The sequence below is a fragment of the Mustela erminea genome, chromosome 11, assembly GCF_009829155.1.
Source record: "Mustela erminea isolate mMusErm1 chromosome 11, mMusErm1.Pri, whole genome shotgun sequence".
In the NCBI taxonomy this organism is placed as follows: Eukaryota; Metazoa; Chordata; class Mammalia; order Carnivora; family Mustelidae; genus Mustela; species Mustela erminea.
The window spans coordinates 12,260,823-12,274,791 of record NC_045624.1 but is presented as its reverse complement, the minus strand read 5'-3'; the positions used below and the strand labels follow the sequence as shown (position 1 = coordinate 12,274,791).

Sequence of the window (13,969 nt, the reverse complement as noted above, 5' to 3'; positions counted from 1 at the left end):
ACTCTGGGTTTCAGATCTGTATATTTTCTGACTGTTTCACTTTTCACTGAGATGCTCTACAAACAACCTGGAGTCAACATGTTCCTAAATGTATTAATTACTACCCTCTGCTGAAACATGTTCATCCTCTTATGCTCTCTCTTTCAGAATGTGAAGACCACCTCTTCAGTTGTCCAAATCATAAAATGTGGGTCTTTTCCTTCCCTTTTTTCCCCTCCCCTCTTCCCTCCCCTCCCCTCCCCTGCCCTAGTCTCCTCTATTCCTCTCCTCTCCTCTCCTTTCCTCTTGTCTTCTCTTCCAGTCAGACGCCATGCCATGATGGTTCTGTCTCCTCAAGTCTGTCCAATCTGGGTTCTTTTCCCCTTTCTCACATTTGCCTCTTGCTCTCTCACTGACTCTCTCTTCCATCTTCTCAACAGTTTCCAAAGAAACTCTTCTTGCTATAATCTTGCTTCACTCTGTAGTCAGAATGATCTTTCTAAAATGCAGACTTGATTGTATCATTCCTGTGATGAAATATTTGAGTAACTTTCCATTGCTATTACAATAAGGTTTGGGTTCCTCAGTGTGGTCTATGAGTCTTTACATGTTCATTCCTTCAGCAAATGTTGCTGAGTGCTTGCCATGTGCCGGATACTCTTCTAGGCACTTGGGATATGTGTTCTGGTTTTTCTGTACATCTCAGGATACCACATCTACCTGTGTTCTGCCAGGAACATTAAACTTTTAGCTCTTTACACAGTCTTTTTGATCCAAGTCCTGACATATGCTTATTGAGCACATGATATGTACAAAGCAGTAATCTACCTCCTCTCTCGCAGGCATGTATCTATATATCCCTATATACTCTCTTTAACTATATAATTTTGACTCATTCTTTGAGTCTCAGGTTAAATGTCACTTCTTTCAGGAAAACGTTCCTGATTCTCATTCTTTACTCCAGTTGGGATTAGCACCCTTTATCTGTGGATTCATGATATCATGTGCTTTTTCTCTGAGGGCTAAGGGAAATGTGTGATAATGTACTTGTTTTCTTCCCCTGCTAGATGCTGTGTCATCATGAAGGCCCATCTACCATGTTTGCAACACTGCACAATGGCATTAGGCTTCTAGGCTTGTTGGATTTTTATAATTTACTCATGAGAGTGTGGTAAGGCCTTCAAAATACTTCCAATTAATTAAAAATTTGTGTATTATGCTTTGTGTGAATTAAGTAGTTTTCAATAAGGATAATTTAAGAGCTAGACCATCTCTAAAGGTGTTGATTCCTGATTAGGAATATCTTCATATCTTTCTTAAATAACCACCCTGAAGTATGGACTGTGACTACAGTACTTCAGATGATACCTAACCACCTCCTAGTTTATATAGAATTAATTTATGTTCATATATATGATACTAATACTGTGTCATGTTAAAGTAAACTGCCACTCAGGCAAGGTGACAACCCAGAATTCATAGAATGTGCAGAATAAACCTGCTTTGGAATCAACTAGGAGAACCCTCCATTAGAACTGTATGATGAATATCCTAACCTGAAAAGTCAGGAGATGAGGTGAGGCATGGCTGTGGAGCCTGGAGAGGGGAAGATTTAGAGTGTCAGTTTCTGGATTTAGGGTGTCAGGTTCTGGAGCCTACCAGAAGCAGCATGGAAACACACAGTTGGCTTCCACTTCATGCAGTGACTCACTGAATAAATGAGACGTCATGCTGCGGGGGACAGTCATCCACTTGGGTTATGAGGACATTACTGTATTTGTAGCAGCTGCTGCAACATCAGGGCAAAAAACCCCCACTATGGTCAGTAGTCAGACTTCCTGCTCAGGTTGTCTCTGGTTGGGCAAAACAGAACCAGAGGATGGAAAAACTCTCCCCATGTTCTTTCACCATATCCTAGAAGATTTGACACTTTTAAAATCTAAATGGTCCCTTGTGACCTTGAACGTGGGGGAAACTCCCTAATCTCCCACTTCCAGGTTTAACACAGAGGAAAAGAGATCAGTGGATATGTGAGAATGCAATCACTCAAAATAAGGTGAACATTGTGAAGAAAGCAGGCCATGTTTGTGACGTAAAGTCACTATCAGACACAGGAGGTGCTAGAAAAAAATCTCTTTTATTTTCACTGAGATTTTAGAGAACACTGACTGACCCTATAGGAAGAATGTGTCCTCATATCATGAAATGGACAAACAAATGCTTTGAGATGTAGCTGCTGATGTTTGAGACAGTTAGTGACATGAAGGGTTCTGAATAGCAGATAAGATGCCGCAGAAAAAGAACGAGAATATTTGAAGATATCACTAAAATGTCAATTCATAATTCACAGAAAAAGGACAAAAGAAAGAGGTAGAAGGGAATATGATGCTAGATCCAGCAGAACTTTTACATACACTGCACTTTGCAGAGGAGAGAACACAAAACTGAATAAATATAAGAGCTGCAATAGTCAAATAAATTATAAGTAAAAGTGTATGTGAAAAAAAGCTGAAGTTTAGGCAAAATCAATGAAAAAGGTCCAAACCTACATAAACTGGTGATTTGTTTAAAAAAGAATAAAAAGTATCGCATGGAGCGTTGGGTGTGGTGCATACACAATGAACTCTGGAACACTGAAAAGAAATTTAAAAAAATAAATAAAAATTTAAAAAAGAATAAAAAGAAAACATATTCTAGAGGGCTCTGGGTAGAAAAATCTATGATGGAAGTAAATACTAGGTTTGTTTCAGATTTTTGTTTAGAAATTCTAAGTACCAGAAGACAAGTCGATGTCTAGAGTGTTGATGGAGATGCTGAGGAACTAATAAGTAAAATACACGGCAGAGTTTAATTTGAACTTGCATCCAGCATGCAGCTCTGTTTTGTTTGATCTGTTCAGTGTTTTAAGAAATTTGAGTCAACATTTTGAAATTTTGGAGCTTTCAACAGATGTCAAGGTATCTAGAAGTTCTAATACTGCTGAAAACACAGTCCCACAAGGAACAGTGTGGGCTGGAAGCTAGAGCAGGTGGCAGGAGTCACCAGGTCTATCTCCAGTGACTCCTCGGTGGAAGGAACCCAGTTGGTAGCTAGCGTCATGCTTGCGAGGCTGTTTTTTTTTCCCCCTTAGAATAGAGCAAGAGTTTAAAGTCAGGCCTCTACTGAAAGAGGAAAACCAGAATGAGGCCATATGTTTCCAGAAAAATGTGAGAGAGTGCATTTCTATGTGAAAAGTAAACAATATTTTATGTATTTAAAATTCAAAGTATGTCTTTGCCAAGAAATAAAATTTAAGTGGCTCCTGGGTGGCTCTGTGGGTTAAGCCTCTGCCTTCGGCTCAGGTCATGATCTCAGGGTCCTGGGATCGAGCCCCACATCAGGCTCTCTGCTCAGCAGGGAGCCTGCTTCCCCCTCTCTCTCTGCCTGCCTCTCTGCCTACTTGTGATCTCTCTCTGTGTGAAATAAATAAATAGAATCTTTAAAAAAAAATTTAAGATGCCAGTATAAAACAAATTAGAACAATTGCTATATGGAAAAGATATCTGATGAAAATTTAGTTAACTGAAAGAAAGAACCAGAATTTCCATAGGATTAATTTCTGAATGCAAATAGAATAGGTAATGCTTTTGATAAAAGGGGGCTATAACGTCTGTTACAGTGCATTTCTGAAAGACTGTCTGTGGAGTGAAGGAGAATTTATATGACTTCAACAGAATCAAACCTCATGAATGCATGATAGCTAAAAATAGCGTGGTGTTCAGAATACTGAAGATGGCAGAGAATTTTCTAGAGAAGAATGAAAGAATCTATGATATTTTATTTTATTATTTTTAAGCTACTATAAGCAATTTACTTTCGAAGTCATTCAACTGCCATCAGACATCATTCTAACTGTACATGTTCAAAAGGCTAAATGTGGTTTAGAGTATTAGGTTTTTTTAAAGTTTAAATTCAAGTTAGTTAATATGTAGTGCAGTATTGGTTTTGGGAGTAGAATTTAGTGATTCCTCACTTCCATGTAACACCAGTGCTCATCCCAACAAGCATCCTCCTTAATGTCCATCACCCATCTAGCCCAACTTTCCATCCATCAACCCTCAGTTTGTTCTCTACGTGTGATATTTCATAATTGTAGCCAATAAAAGCAAACATATACATAATAATTCCAAGCAATAGCTATATTTATCTGTGGCACTGAAAAAAAGCTTTTGTAATAAACCAAACATAAAACACAGGATATCAGAGACAAATTGAAAATACAAATTGAGAATTAGAAATGTTTAATTTTTAGATTATATTCTCATAATTTTATAATGTTTTTGATTTGGAACTAGACCTAATACTTTTCCTTTTGCACATTACAGTTTTAGATTAATATTGTGCATTGAGATGTAATATTATGCATTGAGATATAATATTATGCATTGAGATTTTGACTAGAAGCAATATTTAATTGCATTCTGCTTCATAATGAAAAGGAGTTGTTCTCAAGTACAGATTTTGACAAATATGAGTAGAATGTTTGCCAAACAATTTTGAAATCAGAGGATATATGTTGGAAAATAATCTTTTTTAACTTTAGAAATTTATTCCATGTCATGTGTTTCACTTCTGAAAAATTTTGGCGTAGAAAATAGAAAAAAAAAATAGAAAATAGGCTATATTATTTAGTATTAAATATGCTTCCCGAAATCAGGCTTTGTGTAAGCAAGAGTGAATCTGATTTCTACAATTGTGTATCTACACATGAATGTCCCAGCAAAGAAGTATCCAAGCCATTAGTCCATTAGGTGGAGGGAGGAAAGAAGGTGCTAGGAAGGCAATAAATAAAAATATGGTTCATTCAAATCATCCTCACTACCTTTTATCAGCTTGCTCCTCCCATAATTTTGTGTCCTCCAAACTTGCCAGTATTTTTTTCCTCTACCTATATGACCCAAGTGAAGACTTGCATTTTTCAGGATAGCTTCTCTTTTGATGGCCGCAAGTCTACGGTTCTGTCTTCTAATCTGAATTTCACTTCCTCATTTCCAAAAATATGCTGGTGTTTTCCAGATAGATAACCTGATACCAACCCAGTTGCAGGAAATTCCAAACCACACATACCATTTTCCTTAAACTCAATCCCACTTCTCTTCTCAACTTCTTTATTTTTGTTAGTTATCACATCATGTTACAACATACTCACACGCTGGAAACCTCCTCAATTCTTCCTGTCAAGCACCTATCAAGATGCTAGTTGATGATTTTCAAATCTTTCTCATATTTATTCCATCTTCTCCATTCCTACTACCCAATTCTAGTCCAAATTTTTCACTGCAGTTGAAGTTTAAATGGTTTAAACCCCTTTCCTCCTCCTCTTCAAACCAATATTAGACAAATCTTTATAAAATTACTACTCTATTCATATCACTTCCTTATTTAAGTTTATTTCATAACCATTAACATGAACAAGTCTCAACTTTTGAGTCTGTGAGAAGATATTTATAAATTAAATGTGTGATAAGGGTTCAATATCCAAAATATAACAAAGAAGCTCATACAACTCAAAAGCAAAATGATTAAAAATGGGCAGGAGGACTTGAATAGACATTTTTCCAAAGCAGACATACAATTAGTTAACAAGTACATGAAAAGTTTTTCAGTATCACTAATCATCAGGAAATGCAAATCAAAACCATAGTCAAATACCATTTCACACCTGGCAGGATAGCTACTATCAAAAAGGCAAGAGCTAACAAATACTGGTGAAGATGTGGAAAATTTGTGCACTGTTGGTGGCAATGTAAATTGGTACAGCCACTGTGGAAAATAGTATGGGGGCTCCTCCAAAAGTCAAAAGTAGAACTATCATATTATCCAGCAATCCCATTTCTGGGTATATGTTTAAAGAAAGTAAGAACAGAATATCAAAGAGATATCTACCTTCCCATGTTTATTGTAGCTTTATTCACAATAACCAAGGCATGGAAACAACCTAAGTATCTATCGATGGATGAATGGACAAAGAAAATGTGATGTGTTTATTCAGCCATAAAAAAAGGAAACCTTGCAATTTGTCACAAAATGGATGGATCTTCAGGGCCTTCCTTATACTAAGTAAAATGAGTCCGACGAAGACAAATGTTGTATGATCTCACTTCTTTTTAAGATCTAAAATAACTGGACTCATAGAAACAGAGGACAATGGTGGTTGCCAAGGGCTGGGTTGGGGGGAGAGAAATGGGGAAAGTGTTGGCCAAAGGCTAGAGACTTTCAGTTATAAGATAAATTCTGGATATCTAAAGTATAACATGGTGACTATAGTTAACAGTGCTATATAATATACTTGAAAGTTTCAAGGCAGTAATAATTGAATATTTTCACCATAACCAGGAACAGCAACAAAATGGTAATTATGTGAGATGGGGGATGTGTTAACAAACTTTATTTCAGTAAACATTTTGCAATATGTATGCATATCAAATCATCACATTGTACACCTTATTATTATAAATGTTATGTCAATTATATCAATAAAGCTGGGAGGGAATGTAATATATTGAAATTTGTGAGATATGACAAAAAACATGTTAAGTGGAAAGCATAAAACTTTTAATATTTGTGTTAAAGCAGAAAAAAAAGATTTAAAATCAATGATCTAATTCTCTGCCTTAAGAAACTAAATCAGTTTCTTTGTGAGATTAAACCTACAAAAGTAGAAGAAAGGAAATAATAAATAATAGAAAATAATCAATAAAAATACAAGAAGTAGAGAAAAATCAAATGAAACAAGAAGTTTATTTCTTGGATATATCAATAAATTGATAAATCTCTATCTAGATGAATTAAAAAGAGAACAGAATTTAACAAACTTGGGAATGAAAGATAGCAAGACAAATGCTATAGACATTAAAATGAGAATAAAGGAATATTATGATCAAATTTATGGCAATACATTAAAAACTTAGATAAAATAGAAAAATTCTTTGAAAAATACAACTTACGAAAATAGATACAAGAAGAAAGTATACTGGACTAATGAATCATTGGGCACTATATAAAAAACTAATAATGTACTACTTTACCTTGGCTAATTGAAATTTAAAAATAAATAAATAAATAAATAAATAAATAAATAAAGGATTGGGATAGCTAGTCATTAAAATAACTTAATAATACTATATCTATTAAGTAAATTGTAACTATAAAAATTTGGAAAACCTCCCTGAATAGGAAATTCCAGTCCCATAAGATTTCTGATTAATGTTATCAAATATTTAGGGAAAGATAATACCAATTTTATACAAAGTCTTAAATAAAATTAAGATGGAAGAAACATTTTCCAACTTGTGTTATGTCGGAATAATCCTGATACCAAATTTGAAAAAGGTATTAAATATATACAGAGAGGTTAGTATTCTTCATGAACATAGATGCAAAAATTCTTAGCAGTGTATTAGGACATCAAATAGAGCAATATATAAAATAATGATACATCACGAGCAAGTGAGTGCTTACCCTAGGGATATAAGATTGATTTAACATTTAAAAATTTTCAATGTACATTTTTATGTTAACAAAATAGAGGAAAGAAATTACATAATCATCTCAATAAATACAGAGAAATCTTCTGATAAAATTCAGCCCCCATTGATAATAAAAATTTCTACTGCACTAGGAATAAAAACATATTTTCTTAATCTAATAAAACAGATCTATAAGAGATCTATAACTAACATTGTACCTAATGACAAAATTACTGAATGTTTCCTCCCTAAGATCAGTAATAAGTCAGTTCGTATATTCACATTAGTACCAATCAATATTGACTAAAGATCTCAGCCAATGAAATAAGGTAATACATAATATTATAAAGGTAATAAATAATATAAAGGACATAAAGATTGGGAAGGAAGAAGTAAAACTGTCTCTGTTTGCTCATGACATGTTTTTTTGTTTAGATTTTATTTATTTATTTGACAGAGAGAGAGAGAGAGAAAACACAAGCAGGGGGAGTGGGAGAAGGAGAAGCAGGCTCTGCTGAGCAGAGAGCCTGATGTGGGGCTGGATCCTTGGACCCTGAGATGGTGACCCAAGCCAAAGACAGATGCTTAATGACAGAGCCACCCAGGTGCCTCTCATGACGTGATTGTTTAAGTATAAAATTTCAAATAGTCTACAACTACTAGAACTAATAATTAAGGAGAGTCTCAAGATACCTGGTTAGTACACAAGAATCAATTATATTTTTATATACTAGCAGCAAATAATTATAAAATGAAACTTTAAAATAAATTCTGTATATTATAAGGTTATAAAATGTTAAGTACTTAGGGATAATTGTATCAACAGATATGCAAGACCTCTGTACTAAATGCTATAAAACATTGCTGAGATAAATTAAAGAGTTAAATAAATGAAGATATATATATCATATTCATAGATTATCAGACAGTATTTTTAAGAGTCGTTTCTCCCCAAATTGATGTCTAGATTTAACATAATTAGAATTCAAAGAGGCTTTTCTTTTTCATTTTTAGAAATAAATGAATAAGCCCCAAATGTGTCATTTTAGATTAGCTTAAACAAATCTGCAAAAGAAAAATGAACTCTGAAGAATCACAATATTTGGTTTCAGAATTTACTATTAATCTATAGTAATAAAGAAGTGAGGTTTTGGTGAAAGGATAGACAGACAGATTAATGGAATACAATAAAACCAGAAAACCAGAAAGAGATCCATGAATATATAGTCCTATGTTTTCTGACAAAGGCGTTAATCCAGTGAAGGGAGGGAAGACTTCAACAAATGGTAATGGAGTACCTGAATAGACAGACATATGGGAAAAATAAAGTTCATCCCTGCTTAACATTAGATACAAAATTTAATTCAGGATGAATTATAGCTCTAAATATAGAAGTGAAATAATAGAGGAAAGCATAGTAGACCAATTTTGCATTTTAGAGGCAGGCACATATTTCTTATAGAGGACACAAAAAGCACTAAGTGTTAAAGGAAAAAATATGATAAATTTGATTTTTTCAAAATTCAAAATTTCTGATCATCAAAAGATAGCATTAAGAAAATGAAAGGGAAACCATAGTCTGGGTTAAAATAGTCACAATACATGTATCAGACAAAGGACCTGTATACAAAAAATCAAAAGCTATATATATATAAAGCCATATATATATATAATTTATACACACACACACACACACACACTCACACTCAAATGCTACCAAGCTCCTACAAATTAATAAAAAACAACTCAATATAAGAAGGGTATCAAATATACTTAAATGATATATTTTTTTAGAAGATCAAACAAATCAAAGTTACTTTACAATAGAAGATATACAAATGGCCAAGAAGCACATGTGCTCCATATCACTAGTTATGAGGGAAATGCAAGTTAAAACCATAATGAGACACCGTTCACTCCATTAAAACAGCCAAAATTTCTAAAGACTGGGAATATCAAATTCTGGTAAGAATATGGAACAACTCTCTTACATTGTTGTTGGGAGCATAAAATGCTAGAATAGCTTTGGAAAACCTCTTTGTAATATTCTTATGAAGTTAAATATACATCAACTTAATGACAAGTAATTCTACTCATAGGTGTTTATCTAAAAGAAATGAAAAGATGGATTTAGGAACATTGATTAAAAACTTCATTCGTGGGGCACCTGAGTGGCTCAGTTGGCTAAGTCATCTCTCTGACTCTTGGTTTCAGCCTGGGTCAAGATCTCAATGTCATGGGATCAAGTGACCGATTCCATGATCGAGTGACCGATCCCACGGGTGACCGGCTCCACCCCTGCCCAGGAAGCCTCTGGAGTTTCTCTCTCTCTTTCAGTCTCCCTCTGCCCCCTCCCCAACTCATGCTCTCTTTCTCTCTCTAAAATAAATAAATAAATCTTTTAAAAAATTCATTATAGCCCCAAACTATGACCAATGCACATGTTCATCAATAGTGAGTGGAAAAACAAGCTGTGGCTCATACACTGTTAAGGATGGATCTCAAAGACATCATGTTGAGCAGAAGTAACAGAAACAAGAGAGTATTTACAGGATTTATACAAGAACAGTTAAAAAAAAATCTATGGGAAGAAATTAGTATAGCGTTGCCTGTAGGGGATGGGGATTGACTGGAAGAGAGTACTGGGTCTTTCTGTGCTGATGAAATATTGTACGTCTTATTTGGGGTGTTGGTTACACACAAGTGTACGTTTATCAAACTTCACATTGTACATTGTTGTACATTTAGCATCTGTGCATTTTGCTGTATGTAAATTTTACCTAAACACAAGTAATACTATGAACAAATAGTGAATTCTAGTTAGTCCTTTTTTTGCCTTTTGTAGTGCTGTAGGATGGCAATTTCAAAACCACATTCTCTGTATTCTAGGTGTCAGCAAATGAACAAATATATTAAGCGTTAAGTGGAATATATTTCTCATGGTTAGAGAAGGGAGTTACAAATGTGTAAAAAGGAAAACTAAAGTGAACCGTTTATTTTTGGATTGGAACTGGAGGTATCTGTGTGGGGGAGTGGAGAGAGAAATGGGGCAAAACATAAATAATGAGTGAGTGTCAGTAAAGGTAAATGGGAATTCTGGCAACTATAAATTTGAAATTTTATCAAAATAGAATTTGATAAATTTGTTAAAAACAAATTTGTTAAAAACAAAGCCATGTAGAGGAGCAAGAGGTAATGAAGACTAGTTCATAGAGAATTTATGCAAAAAGAAAGAAAGCAAAATGCTTTTCTTTCTTTCTTTTTTTTACATTTTTTTTCATTTATTTATTTTCAGCATAACAGTTTCATTATTTTTTCACCACACCCAGTGCTCCATGCAATCTGTGCCCTCTATAATACCCACCACCTGGTACCCCGACCTCCCACCCCCCCGCCACTTCAAACCCCTCAGATTGTTTTTCAGAGTCCATAGTCTCTCATGATTCACCTCCCCTTCCAATTTACCCCAACCCCCTTCTCTCTAACTCCCCGTGTCCTCCATGCTTTTTGTTATGCTCCACAAATAAGTGAAACCATATGATAATTGACTCTCTCTGCTTGACTTATTTCACTCAGCATAATCTCTTCCAGTCCCATCCATGTTGCTACAAAAGTTAGGTATTCGTCCTTTCTGATGGAAGCATAATACTCCATAGTGTATATGGACCACATCTTCCTTATCCATTCATCCGTTGAAGGGCATCTTGGTTCTTTCCACAGTTTGGTGACCGTGGCCATTGCTGCTATAAACATTGGGGTGCAGATGGCCCTTCTTTTCACTACATCTGTATCTTTGGGGTAAATACCCAGGAGTGCAATGGCAGGGTCATAGGGAAGCTCTATTTTTAATTACTTCAAGGAACTTCTAACACTTAAATGTATTTTCTCATTTTTAAAAAATTATAAGTGGCCATGATAATTGGACAAGAATTATGAGACCCAGGAATATAAGAACAGATTTAAGAAACAGGTTTAGAAAACACGTGGAAAGCCAATCATGTTATCCTGGGGTTTATATAGTATTTGGTAAGAGGTGATTTGTCATGGTTTGGTTCATAGCAAAGCACAAATAATCTGTAGTATACAAAGCATTTACACTGAGTACCTCACCTCTCTATTTCATTCTTTTTCAAAACAAACTTGAAGAACCCATGCACGTCATTCTTGCCTCGGCCATAGATAGAGCTTTAATTATTTTATTCCTCTATGGATGGGTTCATTGACATAAACTGGAGAGACTCTCACTTATGCCTACAGAAGAAACTGGAATAGGTTTCTGAAGGTTTTATGAACAATCAAAGGCATATTCATGAAGAGCCCATTTTGTGCCTGCTCTCAGCATAGATCTGGAGTCCTGGGATCTGCCCTGTGGTCTGCCCTTACCTTTAGGCTGCTCTGAATCCAGAGTAGAATGGTTTCCACAGCTCTCCTTAGCTTGGCATTGCCTGAGATTAGGATTGCTGCGTGTATCGAGGGACAGGCTGCTAGGATCCCTACACATATCATTACCCCGATCTTGTTGCGCCACAGCATCAGTAAAGGCACTGAAATGAGGGCCGCACAGAAGGACACCACGTAGAGGCAGAGAAAGGAGATGAGAGATCTGAGTGCTTTGATATGGGCCTCCAGGCTGGGGTCATGGGAGTCCTTAGTTTTGGCCTTCATTGTCCTCATGTGCCTCCCCAGAGAGACAATCAGCACCCCAGAAGAAACCAGAAAAAGCAAGAAAGGAGGGATGGACCCCAAGGTGCAGAAGATGAAGGAATAATAGAAATTGAGTTTTGTAATTTGCAAATTGAGTTCTGTATTATTCATGAAGAGCATAGTTGTGAACCCAAAGCCTGATCTACTAAAAAAATCCCCCAAACAGATGAGAGTGCAGATGGAAGAGAAAACCATGGCGCCCAGGAGCATCTGGGGGACCTTCCTGGAGACCCAGCTTGCCAAGCAGAGCAGGATGGTGTGAGAGAAACGGACAATCTTGGAGCAGTAGAGAAGGCTGAGACAGGTGGTGAGCCACAGACCAGCTTGGTTTGTGACCATCCAGAGCATGATGATGATCTGGTAGCTGAGGCTCAGTGGGTCCTTCATGCGCTGGAAGTATATAAGCTGGAGGGCATCCAGGAACAGCAGCCCATGCAGGAAAAGCCGGGTGAGGCTGAGACTCAGAAGGATAAGATCACAGTTGCTCAGTGGCTGCCTCCTCACCACGTCCCAAAAATTCACCAAGAAAATGAAGGTATTGGTCATAATCCCCACTGCAAACTCCAGGGCTGAAAGGAATAGAAATGCACACTTGACTTCATAGGACACAGTTATGACAGGAGTCAGAGTCAACATGATGTCTCTTCTTACTTGGTTAATCTAAGGCTCAACATACCACCCGGCAGAGAAGTGTCAGTGTACATTATAAGCCAGGACCTCTCCTTCACAAGGCATCAGGCTCTTGCCCTGGATCTTTCCCAAAGTGAGGACATAAAAATTTCTGACAGCAAACTTAGAAGAGGGATATATCGCTGTTTTGGAATATCTCTTGGACACACATAAGGGCTCATTGTAAGAGCAGAGGACTGATGGTTCTTTCTTTTGGGTGATGCAGAAGCTTTTAATAAACCTAGGTGTGTCCATACAACACCCTTCTCAGAGGGCTCTGGCACAGCATCAGGGATGCAAACAAGACAGGGTCTCAGTTTTCCAAGTCTGGTTTTGCATGCCCATCTGGACCTGCATGGGAGAAGGGAGCGGGATTTGCTTATGGGTTTGAAGGGAACTGGCAACAGGCAAAACATATCTTCTTAATGAACTAAGGTTTGAAATGGTGCCTCTTTCCATTGACCTGCCTTCTTCTATCACCTCTGAGGCATGACTCTTATCATAGACTTTGTTTTTCATGTGGATGAATGCATAGTTCCTCTCCTGGCATCAGCACACATTAGTTAAGACTGCCGTTGCTAAAGATTTCATTCAAGCATCATCATTATGCCAAGCACTGTGCTGGAATGAGAAGCATTACTGTGAATGAGGCCAGCACCTGCCACGAAGGGAGTGGGTAGGGGGTGGTCTGGCCCAGATTATTGCAGAGGCCTTTTAACTGCTCACTCTGCTTTCTACTCCCCACTTCCTTACCCCATTTTCCTACAAAGCAACGATAGTGATCCTGCTAAAATACAACTAAGATCATGTCATTGCTCTGTTCAGGGCTTTCAGGGCCTCTTATTTCTCTCACCATAAAAGCAAAGTCCTTATGGTGGCCTGTGTATGGGTCCTGCATGCCTAATCATGTCGTCTGTCCCTTCTCAGATGTCGTCCGTGATACCTGCTTCCTCCTTGGTTCCATACCAGCCATATGGGCCTCTTTCATGTTCTGTGAACTTCCCACGCATGGTCCCACCTCAGGGCTGCTCTGCTTGCCTTCCCCATTGCGCAAATTGCTTTTCCCACACATACCCAGGTGTCTCACTTTCTTCTCCAAAGTCACCTTA

At 36.8% G+C, this 13,969-nt stretch overlaps 1 protein-coding gene across 1 annotated transcript; it reads right to left on the bottom strand.

Annotated features, from left to right (window-relative positions):
• Positions 1-11,822: 11,822 nt before the first annotated feature.
• Positions 11,823-12,827, bottom strand: TAS2R38 (taste 2 receptor member 38). Its single transcript, XM_032304958.1, has one exon. The coding sequence runs from the start codon at positions 12,825-12,827 to the stop codon at positions 11,823-11,825; it is 1,005 nt and encodes a 334-aa protein (XP_032160849.1).
• Between the last annotated feature and the right edge of the window lie 1,142 nt (positions 12,828-13,969).

What these genes read in the sequence shown, in the direction of transcription:
- TAS2R38 (XM_032304958.1), bottom strand. Translation starts at nt 12,827, where the DNA reads ATGTTGACTCTGACTCCTGTCATAACTGTGTCCTATGAAGTCAAGTGT.